The 21,104-nt window shown below is 39.2% G+C and overlaps 1 protein-coding gene across 4 annotated transcripts in view; it reads right to left on the bottom strand.

Annotated features, from left to right (window-relative positions):
* The window catches only part of LOC118214820 (retinoic acid receptor beta-like), a 121,139-nt gene that overhangs the window by 31,415 nt on the left and 68,620 nt on the right, over positions 1–21,104 (bottom strand). The window contains exons 1-2 of one of the 4 annotated variants that reach the window (XM_035395092.1): positions 17,205–18,550; positions 7,994–8,145 (exon numbers count right to left, since the gene is read on the bottom strand). In XM_035395092.1, coding sequence (XP_035250983.1) covers positions 7,994–8,145; positions 17,205–17,358 — 306 coding nt within the window. In that variant the 5' untranslated portion in view covers positions 17,359–18,550. Of the gene's footprint in view, positions 1–7,993; positions 8,146–17,204; positions 18,551–21,104 lie in introns of those variants that run through there. The other 3 variants (XM_035395100.1, XM_035395076.1, XM_035395085.1) reach the window with 3 other exon arrangements.

Genomic DNA, 21,104 nt, shown 5'->3' with positions numbered 1-21,104 from the left:
GGCTTTGTCGCCAGTCGAATGTGAAACCTCAGCAGATAGCGCACACAAGGCCTTGAGAGACACTGTTAAATAACTCTTTTCAACACTAAACAAGACAGAGCACTGAAGCTAGGACCCCCCCCCCCCCCCACCCTTCCTCACTCCATCCCCCCACCACTGCCCCAAATCTGCTGAGTCTAGCACTTTGACCGCTGTTCATCGGTCTACGTGAGACGGGGAGGTCTACGTGCGACATCAAGTGAAAAGACCGGTATCTCTCAGTGATGACTCAGTCTTGGCTGGAATGAAAGCATAAAGGAGGACATAACGGTCCCTTGTTGGGTTTTCGAATCGCTCCCTCAACGATTTCTTTGGCCATATTCTTTTAGTGGCCTTTTCATTCCGTCTTTGGGTTTTGTTCCGAAAGCAGCGTTTTCAAAGAGCTCCGTGGACATTAATAGAGTGGCTGTTGTCCTTCCTCTATCTCACCAGAGGGATCTGTGATGGGAAGCCAAGCTTTCATGTAACTCACAGGACAGCAGAGGATGAGCTTTGAAGCAGAGGCAAACGGAGACAAAAGACCGACATACATTATGAAAACCCAACGTGCCATTGTTTAACACAGACCGTACCTGACGGGCATGAAAAATACCAAGCACTGCTAGACATACTTTTTTAAAAAGAAACAGTCCACATTAATACCGATAATTCTTGCTTTATTACCTGAGTAATTCCTTATTTTACAAGTCATATTGTTAAGCTACACTCATATACACAAGAAGGTTGAAATAAATATCAACTAAAATGCACCATGACCTCGAGTAGATGACTTCAATGGCTAGTGCTGGGTGCCAAAAAACGAATGTTCAACTGCTCCGAGTTTCTTTAACTCTTCTGACAGGACTGAAGCCTGCTGGCTGGCCACCAGAAAATGCAGCAGCGATACTTGTCAGCCATGTCAGGAGTAAAGAAAACTTGTGCCAGTCAAACTCAGTTAAATCCCAGGCACCTTGTGAACTAGGTTATGACATTTTCTTTGTGAACTTGGCTGTCATTCATAATCTGACATCATCTGTAACTACTGTAACGGTTGCCAAATCAGACTCAACTCAAGACTGGAGTTACAACACCAGCTTTATGACATTAGAAATGTGAGCCCCTGTGCATAGGACCTCTTGGGGTTTATGCTAAAAGCAGAGGTTTTCCATCACAAGAAGATCAACCTATTACAGAATCATTATAGGTCCAGCAAAAGCATAAAGCCGTCTTGGAACAACTGAACTACTGTATTAATAGTTATTACAATAAACCAAAAAGAGTTAGCAGCACTTACATTTTTAAACATCTCCAAAGGATTATAACATCCTTGTCTAAATAAGTATTTTCAGATATGTTTTTAACAGGATTATTTATGTCATGCTTGGTTGAAAATTGATTTCTACAATTCATTCCTGAAACATGAAATATCTTGTTTATGTGGTTGGAAAAATTGGCAGTATTTAAATGTAAAGAAAAGTAAGCTAGATGCACCCTAGGAGAGCAAAATCACTCCTTTCCTGACATCCAGTAGTAAACCCTGGTACAGAAGCACAGAATCAGGGACAAGAAAATAGAACATAAACCAACTGCAACAGCATAATGCAGTAATCATTTAAAAATAGCTGGGTAATGCGGAATCAGATATGTTATGTTATGAAAGGAACACAATTTTCTGCTTTAATGACTATTTTACTATTATGGTGCTGAACTCTCCATTAATGTGTCATGAAACCCCCAGCTTCTCAATACCATCGGCTGGCTTGGGAGAGGAAGACTAGCCCTTATAACTGACTCCAGGATGTGACATCACCTTGTGTGATATACATCAATTCTCCCATTACTTGCACAGACTGCTATGCGATAGACACACCACAGTACACGCCCTGCCGGAGCCTCCAGTCAACATAATAATACCAGCATAATCACAGTTTCACAACGATCGCCATCAGGAATCCTTTAAGTGACCCAGTTGAGGCAATGCACATTCTAAACAACAAGATTAACTTCCCCTGCTATTTATAAGGTCACATTTAAAATGAAGTTTCTATTACTAGCCTTTGTGCTCCGTGGGTTTTAATGTTCGATTACCGCCTTATCCTGCCTAGATTTCCACCTATATTCGATTCAGCTAAAGAGCAGGACACAAATACGAAGGCATGGCCTTTTTATTCATTAAATATACACACAGAGTTTTTTGCCAGTCAATGTCAGTATTGCAATTCAGTTGGGTTCAATCCTTCATTCTTCTCCCACCAAATTTTAAATGACCAATTGTGCTTCCCAGCGTACGGTGCCCATGCCAGCTGACAGGAGACTCAGACACATTCACCTGCAATCAAGTGACTATTTCACTCACCAAAGGCCACACAGTGCCACAGAATAGCCTTCACCAGCTGGAGGAGAGCTGCGTCTCCCACTGACGTCCATATGCAGGCGTAACGTACATTTATTAAAATAAGATGTGAACGCCTCACGATGTAAACACATTGTCTGAAAGACCGCACTCAAAATAATTCAATCATTTTCATTTCATTCTAAAGATACTAGTCACTGCAAACGCATTATTCAGAATTCCGAACCCATTCAGAACACTTGGCTTGATTGTGTGCACGCGTGTGGTTGATTGGCAGGCTATGATTTACCTGTAAAATTGACTGCAATCACCCTTTACTCTGTTCCTTTGAAAAGGGTCTGAGCATACATTCAGGACTACATGTACAAAAAATACATGCCTACATTTTGTTTTCATATCACCACATTTGCAAATCAAAATTATACTGAATTTATTGATTTATACTGAAAAAGATCCACATTATGATCCACAGAAATACAGGGTCTCCACATCACTCTAACAAATTTTTACGCATAATGCCTACGATCTATAGCATATTTTTCCATTCTAACTACATCACATCTCTCCTTATCTGCATGGACTTTAATACATGAAATATAGTCTCCCCTATATTCCAAATGCCAAACTTTGGTTATACAAAATGGCCACTTGAAACATCCTACTTTGGAGGTATATGTCCAGATTGGAATATGATTTCACAACAGCATCTGATGAGAAATAAAAGCAGGGGATCTCTCCATATGGAAATAATGTGATTGCGTATTTTTTCAGCGCTGGAAATCTGTGATGAATTGTAATTCATTGATCTGAAAAAGACAGTTTGACAGAAGATAGAAAATTTTTTTAAAAAAATGAAAGCAATAATAATAATAATAATAATAATAATAATAATAATAATAATAATAATATATGAAATTGATTGAAAGGTTTTATTTTTATTTGTGTGCTCCTAAAAGTACTCTAGGAGTAATGCTATGTTGGCAATGAGGACCATGTTGCATAGTAACAAAGCAGCCCTCTAGCCTGTGGCAGCCACTCAAGGAAGTGATTCATAGTTCATGCACACCCACTTTGCCATTGTCAGTCCAGGAAATGGACATGGCATAACACAGAATGAGCAACTGCATGTAAAAGCAAAGCAATTACTGGCAGACCACGGGCTTAAAAAAAAAAGGCTGTGCAACCAAACTGCCCCTGCTATAAACTTAAGGAGAATAATGCAGTGCCATTTCAGAGCAAAACAAGAATGACCCATGCCATCTTATTTTCTCAGATAACTTACCATTCCTTTTATGATGGGGGAAACTGACAAATAACATTAAGGACTTTTAGGACTAAAGCCTCCATTGTGCACTTGGCCTTCAGAGAACCTTATCACACATGAAACACAGGGAGAGAAATCAATTTTCCTGCGCTATAAAACCACTTTTCAAATTTTTCAACCCTTCAAATCTCATCATACAAGTAATCTTAATGGAAATCTACAATTGCACCTAAAGGCACTATATTATATAAATAAATTAAAGTACAAAGGCTTTCATTTTACAAATGCTGTGATAATGATGGAAGCATCAATCTGAAACTTAAATGTGCTTGACAAATATGAGCCATCGTGTTGTTCTAGTGGAGACTCGCAGCTTGTTTTAATTAGCCAGCGGGTCAGCTCAGCCTGTGGGCTCGGATTCCAGTTTTGGGGTGATGGAGAGGTCTTACCCCAAATCCATGCCAATCAGGCTGCACACTCTGACCTTGAAACCCGAGTTGGACATGAGTCTACAGACAAACTCTGGAATCTAAGGGCCAACACCCCCCTCTCCCATTTATCACAAATTGCCCCCCTGTCACCACCAACACCTTTACACACATGTCATGTACATCTGAGGTCTTTCCATTCAAATATAATATTCCATGCATTCCTTCACCATGTATGAAGTTTTATAGCAGGCAATATGCCCCTGAACTTCAGCTTTGATCATTTCATTGCCGTTTTAGCATAGAGAGCGCACCATTGGTTTCACTCTCATATCAGGCAAGATGCGTTTGTTTCTCTTTTCAGAGCAACAGCTAGGCTAATTAAGTTGAAAAGTGTGCAACACGCAATATTAAAATTATAGATAAATCACATCCAAAACAGCTAAAATTAGCAGTGAAACATTTATCACAAACAATTTTTCATTATATATGGCCGTTACGGTCAAGTACTGTTCAGCGAACACTCCATAGCCAGCAGCCTAAAATATTAATTGTTCATCTCAGTCTTTTATACACCTTTCAGATCTCTCAATGTAGCAATGGGGGTTATCTTTACATAAGGGATTTATAAATTGAGCAATTTTACCATTTAGCACTTAGGATTTCAAATATAGAAACTACTGAATCTTTTTCATTATAATCCTTTCTTTTCTTTTTACATTATATCCTAATTTGTTTTTTTTTTCTGATATGCAATGCATCTACTTATAACAACTTTGTGAGTGATTAATGCACATTCCCATTTCAAAGACACCAGACAGGGAACTGTGTGCTGTAATTGACTGCTCACATACTGGCAGTGCTGAATATGCATGAACTGATGTGGAACCATATGGTTTCCTGTTTTACTTATTCAAATACAGGAATTCTCAGGGGTACCAAAAGAGATCACAGTTGGCTCAAATGATCAGTTGAATAAGGGAAATTTGCAAGTACCTGAGCCTTTCATTATATTAGAATTCTGGCACCATGCGCCGATTTTCCACTGCAGAAACTTTTTAAAGTTTCATTACCCTGTCACCATAGAAAGAAATGCAGTTGGCAATTTGTGATTTCTAAGATATGCGCATTTCACACCATTCACCACGAAGAAGCAAGAATGGAAATAAACAGACGTCGTAATCTTTTATTGTTTCAATGCTCAAAACAATGGAGTTTTTTTGGGTTGCCAATTAATTGTCCATTTCTACAACATATCCATAGTGAAACAGTCGCTCTCTTCCTTCCAAGCACTCGTGTTTTTCAGGGCACAGTGCCTGACAACCGAACACAAAAGAGAGCCAACAAAGCATCCTATGCTTTTCAATGCACCTGGCCGCTTTCATATTGCGGTTACTGTATGAAACATACAGCATAACAACTGGTCTGCATAAAATGTTTTGTTTAAATGTAAAGTTACATAAAATGCTGACTGACTTTTTCCCTATAGGTCACATTAATCCAAGTTATACAACAGCATGCTCACCAAATGCTCAAGACCAGCATGATATATGTATAAAATTGTGGAAATTATGGCACTTTTGCAAAACACAAATTTGCTTATCTTTCACCATATAAATTTTGTATTTATTCATTCAGAATTCAGTTTTTTGCAATATTTTTACACAGGCTCAAAAACTGAATTTTCGTGTTCAGACTGCATTTTAACAATGCAATGCAACATAAACATAACAATATTAACGTAGTTCTGAGGTAATGCAACTGATTTCTGAAAGTCACTGGCTGCTAAATGTATGCATAAAACCCTGGTTGTGGATGTATTCAAACAGTGGTGGGAGACCAATCACTATGATCCAAAAGGCACATTCATACAATCCAAGATCTAATAGCAGCTTCTACACACTACTTTAATCAGGAATTCTGGCAGAAGGTGTGGTGGCCTTTTTTCTCTTGGGGTCCTTTACAGTGTGCTTAACATGTAATCCAGGTGACTCCTGGAGGCCAAGCGCACTGCTAATAAACACGAGTGACCCCTCACCTATCCGTATTACAACAGATCTGCAGCAAAGAAAATAATATAACAGCGAGAGAATGGCCATAAATTCACATCAAATTTACTCAGAACCGTTCCATTTAATATTTAGTTACCCAAAATGGCTGATCCAACAAGTATGCCTACATTCAACCAAAAATGCCTGGACACAAATGAATGATAAAAGGATAGAACCAATGGCACAAAAAATATATCTATATATATATATACATATATACATATATATACACACACACACACACACACACATACATATATTACAAGGATAAAATCAAAGGAAATGGCATCAATTATATATATATATATATATATATATATATATATATATAAATATATTTGTTTTCTTCAATAGTTTTGTTCTGAGTGGTGGGGACCCAGGGCCGGCAGACAGTGATGGAAAGAAGGCTTTTCACTGCAGTGTACAGTACAAGGCCTGAACAAGAGTGCTTGGCCTGGGAGTGCTGGAGAAAAGGGCCGAACTGACGGGCCGCTCTCCCGAAGAGGAGCCGCTTCTCCCCGCGGCCAACAAAGGGCTCATTGTCTCACAGGCCCGCTGGAGTTCAGAGGAGTCAGCGACACAGAGGCTCTCTCAGAAAAACACTACCCCTCTGCCAAAAGCCCAGCTTTCCACCGAGAGGGGAGAGATAAGGCAGCTGGTCCCTCCCTGTCTCTGCTTCCGCAGACAGGGAACCCTGTGTGAAGTGAAGGGGGGGACGGCGCTTCTGCAGACGGAATCCATTCAGGGCTCGTCGCCGTCCCTCCGACACACCACCGCGACTGAAGTACGCGAGCGGGCATCGCTGCCAGGGACAGTACGGGGCCAAGCCTCGACTTGTGCAGCGTTTCTGGGCTACATTTACATGCACCTCGACAGGACCTATCGGCCAAAAATGAAGCTACGCTAAATAGGCCGTTCACATAATAAGGAAAGCGAAAACCAAACAAGAATGTTGATGTGACATTTGCGTGTGCTTTGGTGTTGACTTGCATTCATGTACAATACCGCATTCAAAATGACCTTACAATGCAAACAATACAAAATCACCACAGCATACAAGATGCAACAATATGTGCTACAAACACAGTTAGAATTTTCCCATGCAATTTTCATGCATGCATACTGTACTGTAAATGCATTCACAAATAAACAATAGGACACCATCCCAATTTCAGGGATCTGACATTTAAAAATTGCACAGTCACTGCTTTGGAAGTACAAAATAGAATAATACAATAAAGAGTTTAAACATCTATATAAATAAAATTTTAAAGGAAATATACATCAATAAAAAAAACAACAAATATTGCTCATTTTTGTAAAAATTAGTTACGGATAGGCACTAGTATAAATAGGGTATTTAGAACTGCCAAATACAAATCTGTGCATTGCGAGAGCTCCTTATATTGTACAGTGCGTGCACACAGTTGTCAGTTGAACACAAGTCCACACATTTTCTTTATTTTCCTTTTCTCTGTTTTAACTGCTTCTAACGTGTCCTGTTACTCTAGTTCACTTCATTTCGAATAATGTTGATGGAGCAGAGCAGTAAATACACTAAGAATCTGCAGTTGGCAATATACATCAATCATTTATGCACAAACTCAAACTAAATTGCTAAGTGCTCTCCCACCACGATACTCAGTACTAACTAGCTGTAATTATTGTACATTAATTACTGTACTGTAGCCGCTAATGAAACCCACTAGCCTCGTTAAAGAACTTCAGAGCATTTATAAAACCTGATTTCACAGAGGCAATAAAGATAAACCGTGGGAGGGTTATAGTTTCACCTCCATTTTAAATCAGGTCTTACTGCCTCATTTACAGCCACATGAATCCAGGAGGATGAATTCAGGGGAGCGGCCTGAACTCTTACCTTACAGCCTTCGCATGCACTAACGCCATAGTGGTACCCCGAGGACTTGTCCTGGCACACAAAGCAGGGCTTGTAGATCCTAGGCGGAGGCAGTGGAGACGGGGGGCTGGGAACCAGCTCTTCAGAACTGCTGCTCTGTGTTTCAATAGCTGCTGAGACACAAGAGGCACAGGAGTGTTTCAAAACAGGGTGCCGGAGCGCACAATGACCCGAGCGCTCGGCTCGCGACTGGCAGAGGGCTGCCAGCTTCAATCCGTGTGTGGAACATCGCTGTCGTTTCATTAGGCTGTTGTTGATTTTTTAATCTTATGTACAAGTGACACAGCAACACATCTTTGGGACCATAGTCTGAATTAAGACAAAATCATATTCCGCAAAACAGGTAGCCAAAAATACATAGCACATTCTTTGTCTGATGGGGAGTGGGCACATTTAATCTATGCTAACACCATATGGTGCACTGCCTTTCACAATAAATATGAGTTACAAATGTAAGCTTATGACTCATTTTTTATCATTGTTTTATTAGTTTGGCAGTCATGATTTTTCATCCAAGGAGTTATTCAGTTATTTCAGAAAGCACCTATGCAAAATTATTAAATCTGTCTCAGGTCTTTCAGAGAACAGAAAAATGTTATGAAAGGTACTCTGTCAGAAGCCAAATTAATTCTAGATGACATGACTACCAGCATAAAATGGTCAAATTATTGTTCCTTCTACATATTCCTTTTAAAGATTAAGCTATTCAAGAACCTACCATTAAGCCATTGGACAAGTTCATTCTTTCTTTAATTTATGTTCAACCCTACAGACTACATACTGTATTAAAGAAAAAAGCATATTTGAAATCTGTGGAAAAGAGCACCTCTGTGGTGCCAGTACATTCACAGTTTTTGCAAAGCATTTATTAGGACTATGTTCCCCTGTGAAACATTAAACAACTGCACATCTCTCAGTCTGTTAAACATTGAGAAACACCTTTGTTGAACCTTTGTGCAGTTTAAATGGTTGTCATCACTTTCACAGTACAACAGGAGACTACTTCTAACATTACTGCTACTGAAAACAAACCGCTGACACATTTCCAACATAAAATAAAAAAGAACAGTAGCCTGTCCCTTCTGTAGCAGATACAATTTATTCCTGTAGGGCAAAACACAAAGCACTCTGTGTTTGCCTTTCTTGCACTCATACTAATGAGCTTCGTATCCCTGCAGTCTACTGCTTTTTGAGTTTTCAGTTGGAGAACTTTGTCCTGGGGTGGCGAGACGAGGATCTTAAAGCTGCTGTGCTGATATTTCACACAAGAACAAGCATGACACGGGACTAAACCAGGCCTTATCTCTGGCACAAACTGTAGAGAGTACAGACTCCTCTGAAGATCCACCACCCCCATCCACACAATCTACCTGCCAAACAATCACCATCTTATTTAAGAGTTTTAGACCGTGAGTAAAAAACTAAGTGCAGCCCAGCAGACTGTAGCCAGTCCAAGAGCTCTCTGAAGGTAATATATCTACCTAAGTAAATAAATAAATAGACTCAGAATCAATAGTAAAATGATTTCAAGCAAAAACAAATAAAATAAATCCAGAAAGGCAGGATGGAGCCTGCTATTAATTTAAAATATGTCACTTTCATAGTTTAACTTGGCAAAGGATTACAGCAAACTGAACAGGGCCACCGAGCATATTTGGTTCACACTTTGCCTTCAATGCAAAGAGCAGTTTAGCAGGCTTTGCTTTATAGTCTTTTGTATTAAATATCAAAGATAAAGGTTTACAAAAAAAAAGTTAATTGTAGCCTGATATGCCCCAGAACATGGAAAAATCACAGGGAATAAACAAACTAATCTAAATGTAGATAAATCTCCCATGGTAATTACGTTTACTTGTCCATGCCTTCTCAAAAATGTAATCTTAATTCTGTTTAGTATTAAATCTTCATGGTCAGCTGTCAAACTGAATTATAAACAGCCGTGTTGAGCCAATACTTTGACATTTGTTTTGATCTAAGCCTTATCTAAATATCATCACTGTAAATGAAGAATGTCTCATCTGACATAGGAGGTATGATGCTTCTCTAATATTTTAAATATAAGTTTGAAAAAATAGTTCATTAAAATCGCAAAGCGCTGGAGAAAATAAGCATAATTTTCTACTGATTGGTCAAACGATGCGGCGTTCACATTAAAGTACACATTCCATGGTTTATGTTTTCAGCTTGATGTCCTTGGTAACCTTGTGGTCATGTATAGTACGTGTGATATTTGAAACCCACTCAATGAAATGCAACAGCACATGGTCCACAAGGACCTTAACTGGCATCCATAGGACTATTAATGCATCAATTATTTTAATGTTTTCATAAGACAGATACATTGGCCATTTCTACTATAATTATTAGTTAAAATCCTGTCCCCTTTTTAAACTTGCCAGGAGTATCACCTGTAATGTTGTCATAAGAGTCATCTACCACAAAGAAGTGAGTCACATTAACACCAGGGCTGTGCAAGATATTGTACAGTGTAAGAGGTATGACAACTAGAGCACACTACACATTGCACAAGCAAAAATTACTGTGTTAACAAACACCACAGTACAGAAGAGATGAAGCAATAATCAACATGAGTCTGGAGAGGAAATAAAAGGTTCAGAGGCCCATGGGTCGTACAGGAAATATAAACAATTACAGCACCGCTGCAAAACTTAACAAAAGTCATGCACATATTTGTTTAATAAGTATTGGTGTTATTGCTTTGGGGCAATCAAGGAAGTCTTAAATTTTTGCACAAGAGCTAACTACACAGATGGCCTTACCTGACCACAACGAGACAAGGTGAGGTGTTATATGCCTAACCTCAGTCTGGCAAGAGTAGCAGGGGTCTGCACTCTAGCAGTAGTCCATTTCAAAGAAATCCTACTCTTAAGACTAAAGCTTTACTTGCTGCATTTGAAACCTGCAGGAGTAACAAAAATGCAACACGGTGTGTGTCTGGATGGATAAATCACAGATGTGCAAAAGAAGTGGAAGCACAGATCAAATAAAATGTGATATTTTTTCCTCCCTTGGTGCCGTATAGTATCACATTTAGAAAACCTTCTATTTGCTTTGCGGATTATTAAACCTTGGTGGCTGGCTGCGGTGGCAAGGCGACTTCTTCGCTGGCTAGCACAAACACCGGCGCCATTAGGGGAATAAAGGCCGCTGACAGATAACTAAATGGGAGGCATTTTAGAGAGGAAAAAGAAAAATTGCTCATCTCTATCCCCTTGAACTCTTAGCCTCCAGCTGAACCTGTGATCAGGGTCAAACAGGAAAACACACCCATTAGTGGCTATTCTCTCAATGGGGGAAAAAAAATTCAAAACATGTCACTTGATGCATCAGCCCCAATGAACCAGGGGTTATTGGGGGTGGGTGCATACTTTGCCACACAGATGGATTGGGAGAAAGAAGGGAGTGGTTCCTGTTCGTCTTTTAATATAATCTCAGAAAAACGTCTGCCGTTGCTAATGCTTGTACAGACATACAAGAATGAGCTCTCACCCTGCTACCTTTTGTCCTCTTTGCTCTTTGCTGCACGCAAGCTAGACATACAAAGGTATTACCTCCTCAACTGTCAAATCTCACTGTTTCAAACATGCAAGGTCCTCTGACTAATATCAGTTTAAGTCATTCTGAGGCTCATAGCATATAACATTCCATCGCTTAAATATAAAATGGAAGGACTTGAAGAAGACTTACAAGGATCACAGAAACTGATACTCAGAGAAAAAGTTTAGTCGGAAGCAACAAACATTTCTAACTTGGTAAGCACCATTCACTGGTACATGTTTAATCCACACAACTAAACACATTCCTTGCTGGGCTATTTTTCAAATGCAGAATGACATTTCATAAAAACTCAAATTTATTTCCCAATTTATTACAAGCTTACATCGTGCAACAAACTTCTAATTAAAACCGTAGATCAATTAGGGGTTCAATTACAACCATATGTTGTACAGGGTCAAAATGCCCCCCCCCCCAAAATTCTGCTGGCAGCTTCAAGCTTTAGAGTCAAGGACTTTTCCCCTCTGTCTTTTCTGAAATCACGACCGGAGCAGAGTGCACATAGCTCACATATGAGGCAGAGAGTCAAAGGAAACGGCAAAGTTCATGGAAAGTACACCAAATTAGAACCAGCTTTGCCCAGCGCTCGCTGTATACATTTCATTGTGGAGGTTATTTATAAACCCTTAAACACTAGGGGGAAAAAATGAGTCACAAAAGCCATCTAATTTTACGTCTAGTCCACAGAGAAACAACCTAAAAAACACAGCTGGCTTTTCACAAATTGCAGACCTTGCGTTGAGTTCTGCATGCTGGGGAGTCAACTCTCACTGGTCCGTTTACCAACAAAAAGCACATATCGCCTGAACGCGCGGGGGGAATCCTCGTGATTTGAGAGAGGGTACATTCAGCAAAAAGAGACACGTCAATTCTCAAAAGTGGCTGTTCTTACGAAGGGGCAGAATAAAACCACAGCTCCGTCAATAGCATGACAGCGCGGGTCTGCAGACGTAAGGGGGACAAGAGGGGAGACGCGCACTCTCTCGTCCACCCCGGAGGAACCCGTCTGGGCTCCTGGCTGCCGTGTGTCGGCGACCCCCCAGTAACCCCTGAGTGACCCCTCTGTGACAGTCCTGACCCGGTCACACCAGATCCCAGCGGTGCACTCGTGACCCAGGCCTGGCGCTCCCCGCTCACTCTAAAACGCACAAGCACAACAGGTGTGAGGGTCTTTGAAGCTGTGAAAATGAGGAAAGTTTTACGTCCACCCAGGGAAATTCTTTCTTAAAAGCCCAACGGGGTTACAATTTCCCACCGTGTGGTCTGTGTTGGAAGCTGCAATTTGATGCCAATGTCAAAGACTGAGGGTTAGCCTTGAAACTGTCCCTCTGTTCATGGTGCGCTCAACAGAGAACTATAATGAGCCGAGAGTAGATGCAGTATAATCCATTTTAAAAACCACCAAGAGAAATTCCACACTGCTGTCTTTGCAACATCTTTAAAGTTCACAAATATTAAAATATGACCATAAATATGAAATTATCATATTCAAGTCTTTGTAATAACTGTCCTGCAGTTTATCTCTCCTGCATTCATGCACAAAGAGTCATTATAGTTGCATTTACCTTGAATAAACATAGCACTACTCCTGAAAGCCCCCTTCGATAAGGATGGACAACATTTGTGTCTGGCCATTAAACTGCATTAGCATGCGAGCAGCTCCACTAACCTCTCAGGTCACTTACAGAGGTGCTTGACCCTGCATAGAAGCATATTAGGGTGTGAAATCTTCTGATAGCACATGCTTAACAATGCAGTTTAAAGATTCATTCAATGACCTTTGAACTCAGGTCGTGCGCATTTTCGTTTGCTTAAGATCATATGCCATGCATTACTTCTGCATTACATCAATATTTTCATAAAGTAGGAAATTCAGCCATGCTGTTTTAGGTGCTATGTACATGCGCAAACACCGTCAAAGTGGGCCTCAATGAAAACAAAAACCATTCCCAAATTTTAAAAAAAGATTAAGAAACAATAAGGATGGGGGATCACCATCTATGATCCTGTTTTTATCAAAGGCAAACAAAAAAAAAAAACACTTTTGAAGGTCCTGTGACTGACATCTCATCAAGGCCAGGCGCTGCAGACTGCACCCAAGAAAATAACAAGCAATCACTCACTACTCCAGAATAACTGCCTTTGTCTCCGCACACGCATATCTATCAGCAGACTGATATGTGCTTCCTCGTAGGAAGATGAACCAATAGATAGATAAATTAACAGTAAGTAGAAATGGATGATTGATGGAGCCTTTATTCGCAAGTACATGTGTACTACGTTTCAGTATCCCCGCAGCAGTGATTAAATTCCTTGATAAGTAATCTTTGGGTACATTCATCAGAATTACTGTTAGGGGAGAGCGCATTTAGTTTCAATTGGGTGGTTAATATTGATCAGGTAAAGCAGGATGGAAAAAATAGGCTGCATGGCCAAAGCTCACTTGATTGATACACTGAACTTTGTTGCTCTCATGTACAGCTATAATTGTAGTGTTACTCGTAATCAATATTAACAATCTAGACTTAATGCTTGTGGCAATGAACAGTGTTTTCTCCACTTTCCTCCTGAGGCCCGTAGCTTCAAAGGCCACAGGGACGTACAGGTTAAATCAACATAATTAAGGGCTTCAGCAAATTAACATTATTTTAAAATGAAATGAAACAAATGTCATGTTACTTAGCATTTCATATTTTAGGTAGAGTGATGACCTCTACAACAATCATCGGTAATATGCATTGTCTAGAAAAAGGCTATATCACAATTTGGATGGACGATATCAGTTACAATATCTAGGATATGTCCAACATGGTAAAATAGACAATAATGGCTGTACTGTGCTCATGTATCAACATTGCTGTGACAAGGTTGCGTAAAACATACAGATGCAGACTGGAACCTGCAATTATTTCTTTTAATACAATCATAAATTCTCTCACAGTCCACAGTCAGGGGACACTCAATCAAAATTCAATTCCTAATTACAGTCCAATTATTTTCCTTTTAATTTCCAGGAATGCACTTACTGTAAGTGGCCTTTTTATATAGGCTTGCCTTTTTATATCTCCCTTGTCAATAATCACAGGTTCAGTGCTCACTGAATTTAATTCAATATTTTGTGTGTGAAGAATTGAAAAATGATTTACATTTAATTAATTACATACAGGTATACTAGACAGCGTTACAGATGCAATACTGAATGTAATATTTGGTCAAAGCAAGGTTGTCAAAAACCATAGTAGCTATATAGTATCAGTGCTGAATTGAAGTTTTCGAAAATAGCATTCAGGATGGCAAAGAGCTGAAAATAATGATCTATGGCAGTTTGAAGTCATTTTGGGATTAAGCCCTCTAAGATTACCACTTTTGATTGCAACTGACCCTCCACGGACCAAAGTCATTTTATATATACTGCTAATTATGAAGGAATGCTGGATGGATCATGCTGGGTTTCAATCTAAGTGGAATTTTCCAAGAATCCAGCATGAGAGCATATGGAAACATGACTATTTTATTTTACAATGTTAAATCTGTTTGTTATTAGAAAAAAGAAAAAGCATTAGATTTGAACCGCACACATTTTGAACAAAGCCATCAGTTTTACTTTTGGAGAAAAAACACAATTAAATCTCTATGTTTCAACAGTTTGTGTGAGAGAAGCTCTTCAAGCATAAATTCAACAGAAAATAAGGTAACAATAAATGTTTTGTGATCTTCCCACAAAACATCCAATTTATAGAAAAGCATTGAATAAAAACTATGCTGACATTATACAGTTCATTGCCTAGCAGACTGAATACAAACTCTACCCTCTAAAGTCATGTTGCATTCAAATGTAAGACACCTATTGTTGGTTCAACAATGAATGAGCCATTTCAAAATATTGGACAAAATTCCCTTACTCTTGGTTAACCTACACAAACCCCTGAAAATGTATACGGAATCCACAACACCCGGGTGATAAACCAGCCCATGTAACCTCACCTTCAAAATATATACATTATTCAAAAAGGTTAACCTACTACAATAATTACTATCGAATGTTATATTATAATTTGCTTGAGGTTTTCCCAGTTGTCTTTTGAAAAAACTGGAAAGACTCCATTATATAGTCTATGTAACATGAGGAACTGTAACAGGAAATTGTGTTATACCAGTTTCTGCAGGCTTGGAGGGCTAAATTAAGTTTATTACCCCCACCATTCTCACCAATTAATCAAATACATATCCTGCTATAAAGATGTGAATTACTGAATAAGTACAATCAAGCACACTGCCTGGTTATGTTCTCTGAAGAAATGCCTGGAAGAGATGTCAAGGAGTTTCCATGTCCATGCTGTCCATGTCCACGTTATTCATAACTCAATATGTGAAAGCTTCATTAATAAAAATACAACATAGACAACATAACCAGCATGCATGCAAATAGCGTACATTTATAACAGGCAAAAGTAACGACACTGGCACACTCTAACGTTAAATCGGCTCTTCTGGCGGCGAGGATGGTTGCTCTTGAACTGTTGACACTTTCCACTCTCACTTTAGTGATAAGGGCCACTTGTGTTTGATTTGTGTAGTGACAGCGAATAGTGTTTGGTGACAGCAAGCAGCGCTTAACGTTATCGCCACTGCTGTCATACCATTATCAAAATAAATCATGAAGCGAAAACAGTTTGGTAAGGAACACACACCAGCTTTGAGGACGTGTTCCACTCCGCACGTAAGCTATGTAAATACACCTGCAATTAGCCTCATTAAGCTAATTAAAATATTTCAAACTGTGTTAGGCTAGGCTACTGTGCTGCTTGACTCTGCTATCGACTAATGTAAATATTGTGTGTAAGTGGTTGAACTCGTTATGAGACTGAAAAGCCTACTCTAAAGTTTTACATGTTAATGTAATGATGATGTATGGTGCAGGGCTGAGTCCTACTGTAACCTAGTAAATAAAGTTGGCAGGCATGTCTAAACCTCGGTCGCTGCATCCTAAGAGCTTCTCCCCAGAATATACACTGGGCGTTCACCAAGTGTTCATCCTTAGTGATGGGGATGAGGAGAAACGGCGCTTGTGTTTACACGTTGCATTCCATTGCACGTTGCAGATACCACATACTACACAGTATCAGTCTCAATGTCCATTCTTAGTAGCGAATCACACGAATGTAATTATACATTTTAAAAGCGTGAATATCACTACAGAATAATGCACAAGAGTTTGCACAGGTAGTTACATGTCAGTTAATTCAGTCGTGTGTCAAAAAGTTACTGACACACGCGATGTACAATTAAACATTAAACATACTTCTGCCTACACTTTGAATAGTTTCGTATAGTGCGTAACCTTTCAATAATATTGCACATTTATGAGCGTGTGTAATATCAAAAATCAACTTTCAAAACAGCTAGCTATAGGTACGATTTCAGTCGTCTGCATGACCTCCCCTGGGAATGGCTAAGAGTTAAAAGAAAAAGAAAAAACTTAGGCTACTCCGTTACTAATCGGGCAGCATTGATCGTAAGGTAGTTACCACTACAGGGGCAAACAAATGTGAAATAATGTGTAGCCAGTTAACTACAACAAAAAATTTGAACCTACACTGTGCGCTCCGCCGATGCTGCCAGTCTGTTTGCGTTAGTCCATTGAAGCATGCCTTTAGAGCTTTTTCCTGGAGCATGCACGAAGGACTCGAAGTGTAGAAATCCAGCATTTGTCCAGGGCTCACAGCTAGAACATCCATACAATCAAACATGATGTTTCTTTGCAAGAGTCTGAAAAAAGTGTCTTTTTCTTTTAGGTGTGGAGGAAAATCACATGTAAAAGTAGACCCAACTCCATCTAACTCTGCCCCCTTTTTGGCACGAAAAATCTTGGTCTTTTTCCCAGTCTCGAATCATGAATTATGACCGACAACACAGCTAAAAGCTTGTAATTGATCCAAATGATCATTTACCATTTTCCAGGCAGTCCAGATTCAACAGCGAAAGGGGTGTCCACGATTTCCTCACAGTTATCACCCAGCGGATTTATCTTGAAATATTCCACACGGTTCGTCCTGTGCGGTTAACAACAACAAAGATGTTATCCTCGACCAAGCGCGTCGGATTAAAATATGTATTTTAAAATATCGCACTTCACGATTTACAGCTATATCTCCCCTGTAATGACGAATGGGTTATCCTGCTTCCATACAGCTCACTTCCTACTAGTTTTGTCACAGGGAATGAAAGATTGAATTGCCTAATATATGCGAGTGAACTTTCCATGAACCCTTCCGAGGCTGCTAACCTTCAAATGACCCAACGAAGCTAGTCTGACATCACAAAGTCCCAGGATTCTCACACAGCTTAAAACCAGTAGAAGAGACAGGTTTAAGAACGCAGCGAACGACTGGTTGTGATCTTTTTCCTTAAATGAGGGGAATTAAAATTTTCTGTTAAACAAGAGGCTTATAGCACATTTTCGCATTTTGTATTTTACTGATTTAAAGTTCTTGCAGCCAGTGCAAATAAAATCCATTCGATTTCAGCGTTATATCGTTCGCTTTGTGCACCTGCAGGAATTCCTTTCTAAGCTAAAGCAACACGTAGCCTACCGCAGAACCGTTTGGATAATTTGCTATACTTAGCCTACTGTTTAAAATGTGAATCCAGGAAGATTTTCGTTTCAAAAGGCGGAATGAAGAAAAATGTGATCATCACGGTAACTGAAATAACATAACTACTGGTTTTGGTTTAGTGCAATCTGTCCTGTCTGTGTGGTCGCCTTCATAGAAAATTTTATTGTTGTTCTTCTGTAGCCTACCCTAGCCAAATTTCGAGAAAAGCAAATGGTCACTGATGAGTGACAAATATGCGGGATGTCTTAAACAGTAGTTCAAGCCGCCACACAGTGGGTTTTTATGGGGTGGGCTTATAGCCCATCAACTCCACCGCGTTCCGCTCTCCCTGGTGAACCGAGATCTCTTTCATATCTTACCGCGGTGGTTCTCAAGCTCATGGGGTAGCCTACCACAGTGTATGCATGTATTAGTTCCGCGATTTTAATCCCAGAATTTTAACAAGCCGTATGATACATTTATTAAAATTACGTTTTTCATGTTTAGAGGTAGCCTATTATTTACCCCCTTAAATCACAATGTGTTAGAAGGCATGTCATGTAGAAAAAAGTCCCATATTCACATTGTTTTATATTAAAAACTGGTGCGTAAAAAGAAGTAATGTCTTAACTGATCTAATTCAAGACGGAGGTGAATCAATCAGCTCCTAATGAAAAATTCAAAGACAAAGCAAATTATAACAAACCAAACCTGCACTGTATTAAGTTTCTGGGAAGATTATGAAAGAATTTAAACTTCAGCAACAGCAAAGTGTTCAGCAACCTAATTGGGAGCCTTTTGAGTCACCTCACGTTTTAATTTGATCAGTTAAAAAAATCTGTTACTTCTTTTTATGAAATTGTGTGCAATTTTACACAGTAAGCACAATGAGAACATTGGACTTTCACAGCATACATCCATCTCTGACATAATGTGGCTTAAGAGGGTAAATAATCCTTCTAAACATGAAAAGCACCTAATTAAGAAAAAAATGCCAGCCTGTTAAAAATTAGTGATTTCAATTATAGTTGGAACAAAAGCAAGCATACATAGTGGTACCCCAGGACTTGGTTTGAGAACCACTGTCTTACTATACAGTGGATAATAACAAATACTGGAAGCTGTTCTTATTAGATTGAATTCCAATTTGGAATTCAAAAATTTATTAACAGTCCTGGGTGCATTACACGATGCTGAATTCAGTGCGATGCAGCGTTTTGCATTCAAGCCACAGCTGTGGTCAATATAAAAATCTAGATATAACCTAATTTTCCAGTAGTGTCAACACCTTGGATCGTTTAGAGAATGTTCGATTGACGAGGGACATGTTTCTTGATTATGTAGGTTTAATGATTAGGTTTTTAAGAATCTTAACTCTTGTGTAGTTTACTGGACTCGCACACAATTCACATACATAATGTACATGACATTCTTAATTCCAAGTTCAGTCACTTGCACCTTGTATGAACATAAAGCCAATGAACATCTTGATCAAATCCAAGTAACTGATAAATCAGTCAGATTCAAGAGCAAGACCGCAGGTGTAGATGAAGTCTGCTACTTATCAAGTCTAATTCAAGACGGAGACCATAGCATTTTTCCCCCGAGGCTATCACTATGACTGCCGAGGGTGTAAACGACAGTGTTTCTAAAGGCATTTTCAACTTTAAACTGGCTTGTGTCAAGGGCAGTTATTTGAGGAATTACTGTATTTTACCTTATACAAAACTTTAAAGATAGGCCTTTATAGACTTTATACTTGCTTTTAAAATAAATTATATGCAACTAAATCTCTATGTGAGTAGCAACTAAGTTTTCAAACTAAATAGAAATTTGGGGAAATGGCTACAATAAGATTAAATATACCAGGCATGCATCAATTATTGCAGCAATGTGCTTGTATTTTTATAGGTTTCTTGGGCTTTGGACAGTGTGAAATTAAATTCCATGTTACAAGCATCTTGAAAATGGCACCATTTCAAGATACAATGAAACCCCTTTAAGGTGTCACTGTAAGGTGCCACAATCATCACACCACACAACCATAACACCACATGTACATAACCATTAGGCTCACTCAACCATATGATCATACGTCAATTCACACCTACTATTATGCAACACTGTAAGAGATATTAGCAAAATGATATACTGCATCTGCTGAAATGTTCCTGTATGTTTGTGTGTCTCACAGACTCATTTAAATCTCTGCAGGCCATTGAGGTTACAGACAGCCATTTGGTCTGATCATTAGCATGACAGTGCTCATTGGTCCTGTGAAAGCGGAGTGATTCGATTACTACGGTTGGACCATCAAGGATGGTGCTGCATATAGACACACACATTGAAGGACTGCCTGGTATTTGCCCTGTTTTTCCTTTAGCAATGTATTTTATTCTCTTCATTACATTACATTTGATTGGAAGATAAGGTAATTTTTCATAAACTGCGATACAAGCACCACTTAAATATATGGTAGTTCTCTATATAATTACACTTACATAATCTCTAGTCACATTCCCCGTAAGTAAAGATGACCATTAATGAACCACAATATATATGTATAAAAATAGTATTTTCAAACCGTGTACCAATATTTTAGTGCACATTCCACCTGTCAGACATGTTCAGCACCTGCAGTGCACAGCAATTCAGGGCAGTTTCCCACCTAGAGTTTGCATTTTCATTGAGTTATGGCTGGTTTCCCTCTGCCCTTCAAGCTAACGGCAATTTCTGAACAAAAGCTATGCTGTCCAGCTGGCTGTTAGCTTATTGAGCAGAGATCCAGTTTAACGCTGCACTGTAGCTATCTCACTCAAGGGACTCCCTAATGCTACGTTACGTTTGTAACATTCATCATGTTTTTGAGTTGGGTGTGCCCAATAATGTTAGGTGACAAT

The sequence above is a fragment of the Anguilla anguilla genome, chromosome 1 (assembly GCF_013347855.1).
Source record: "Anguilla anguilla isolate fAngAng1 chromosome 1, fAngAng1.pri, whole genome shotgun sequence".
Taxonomy (NCBI): Eukaryota; Metazoa; Chordata; class Actinopteri; order Anguilliformes; family Anguillidae; genus Anguilla; species Anguilla anguilla.
This window is presented reverse-complemented; position numbering and strand designations above follow the sequence as displayed.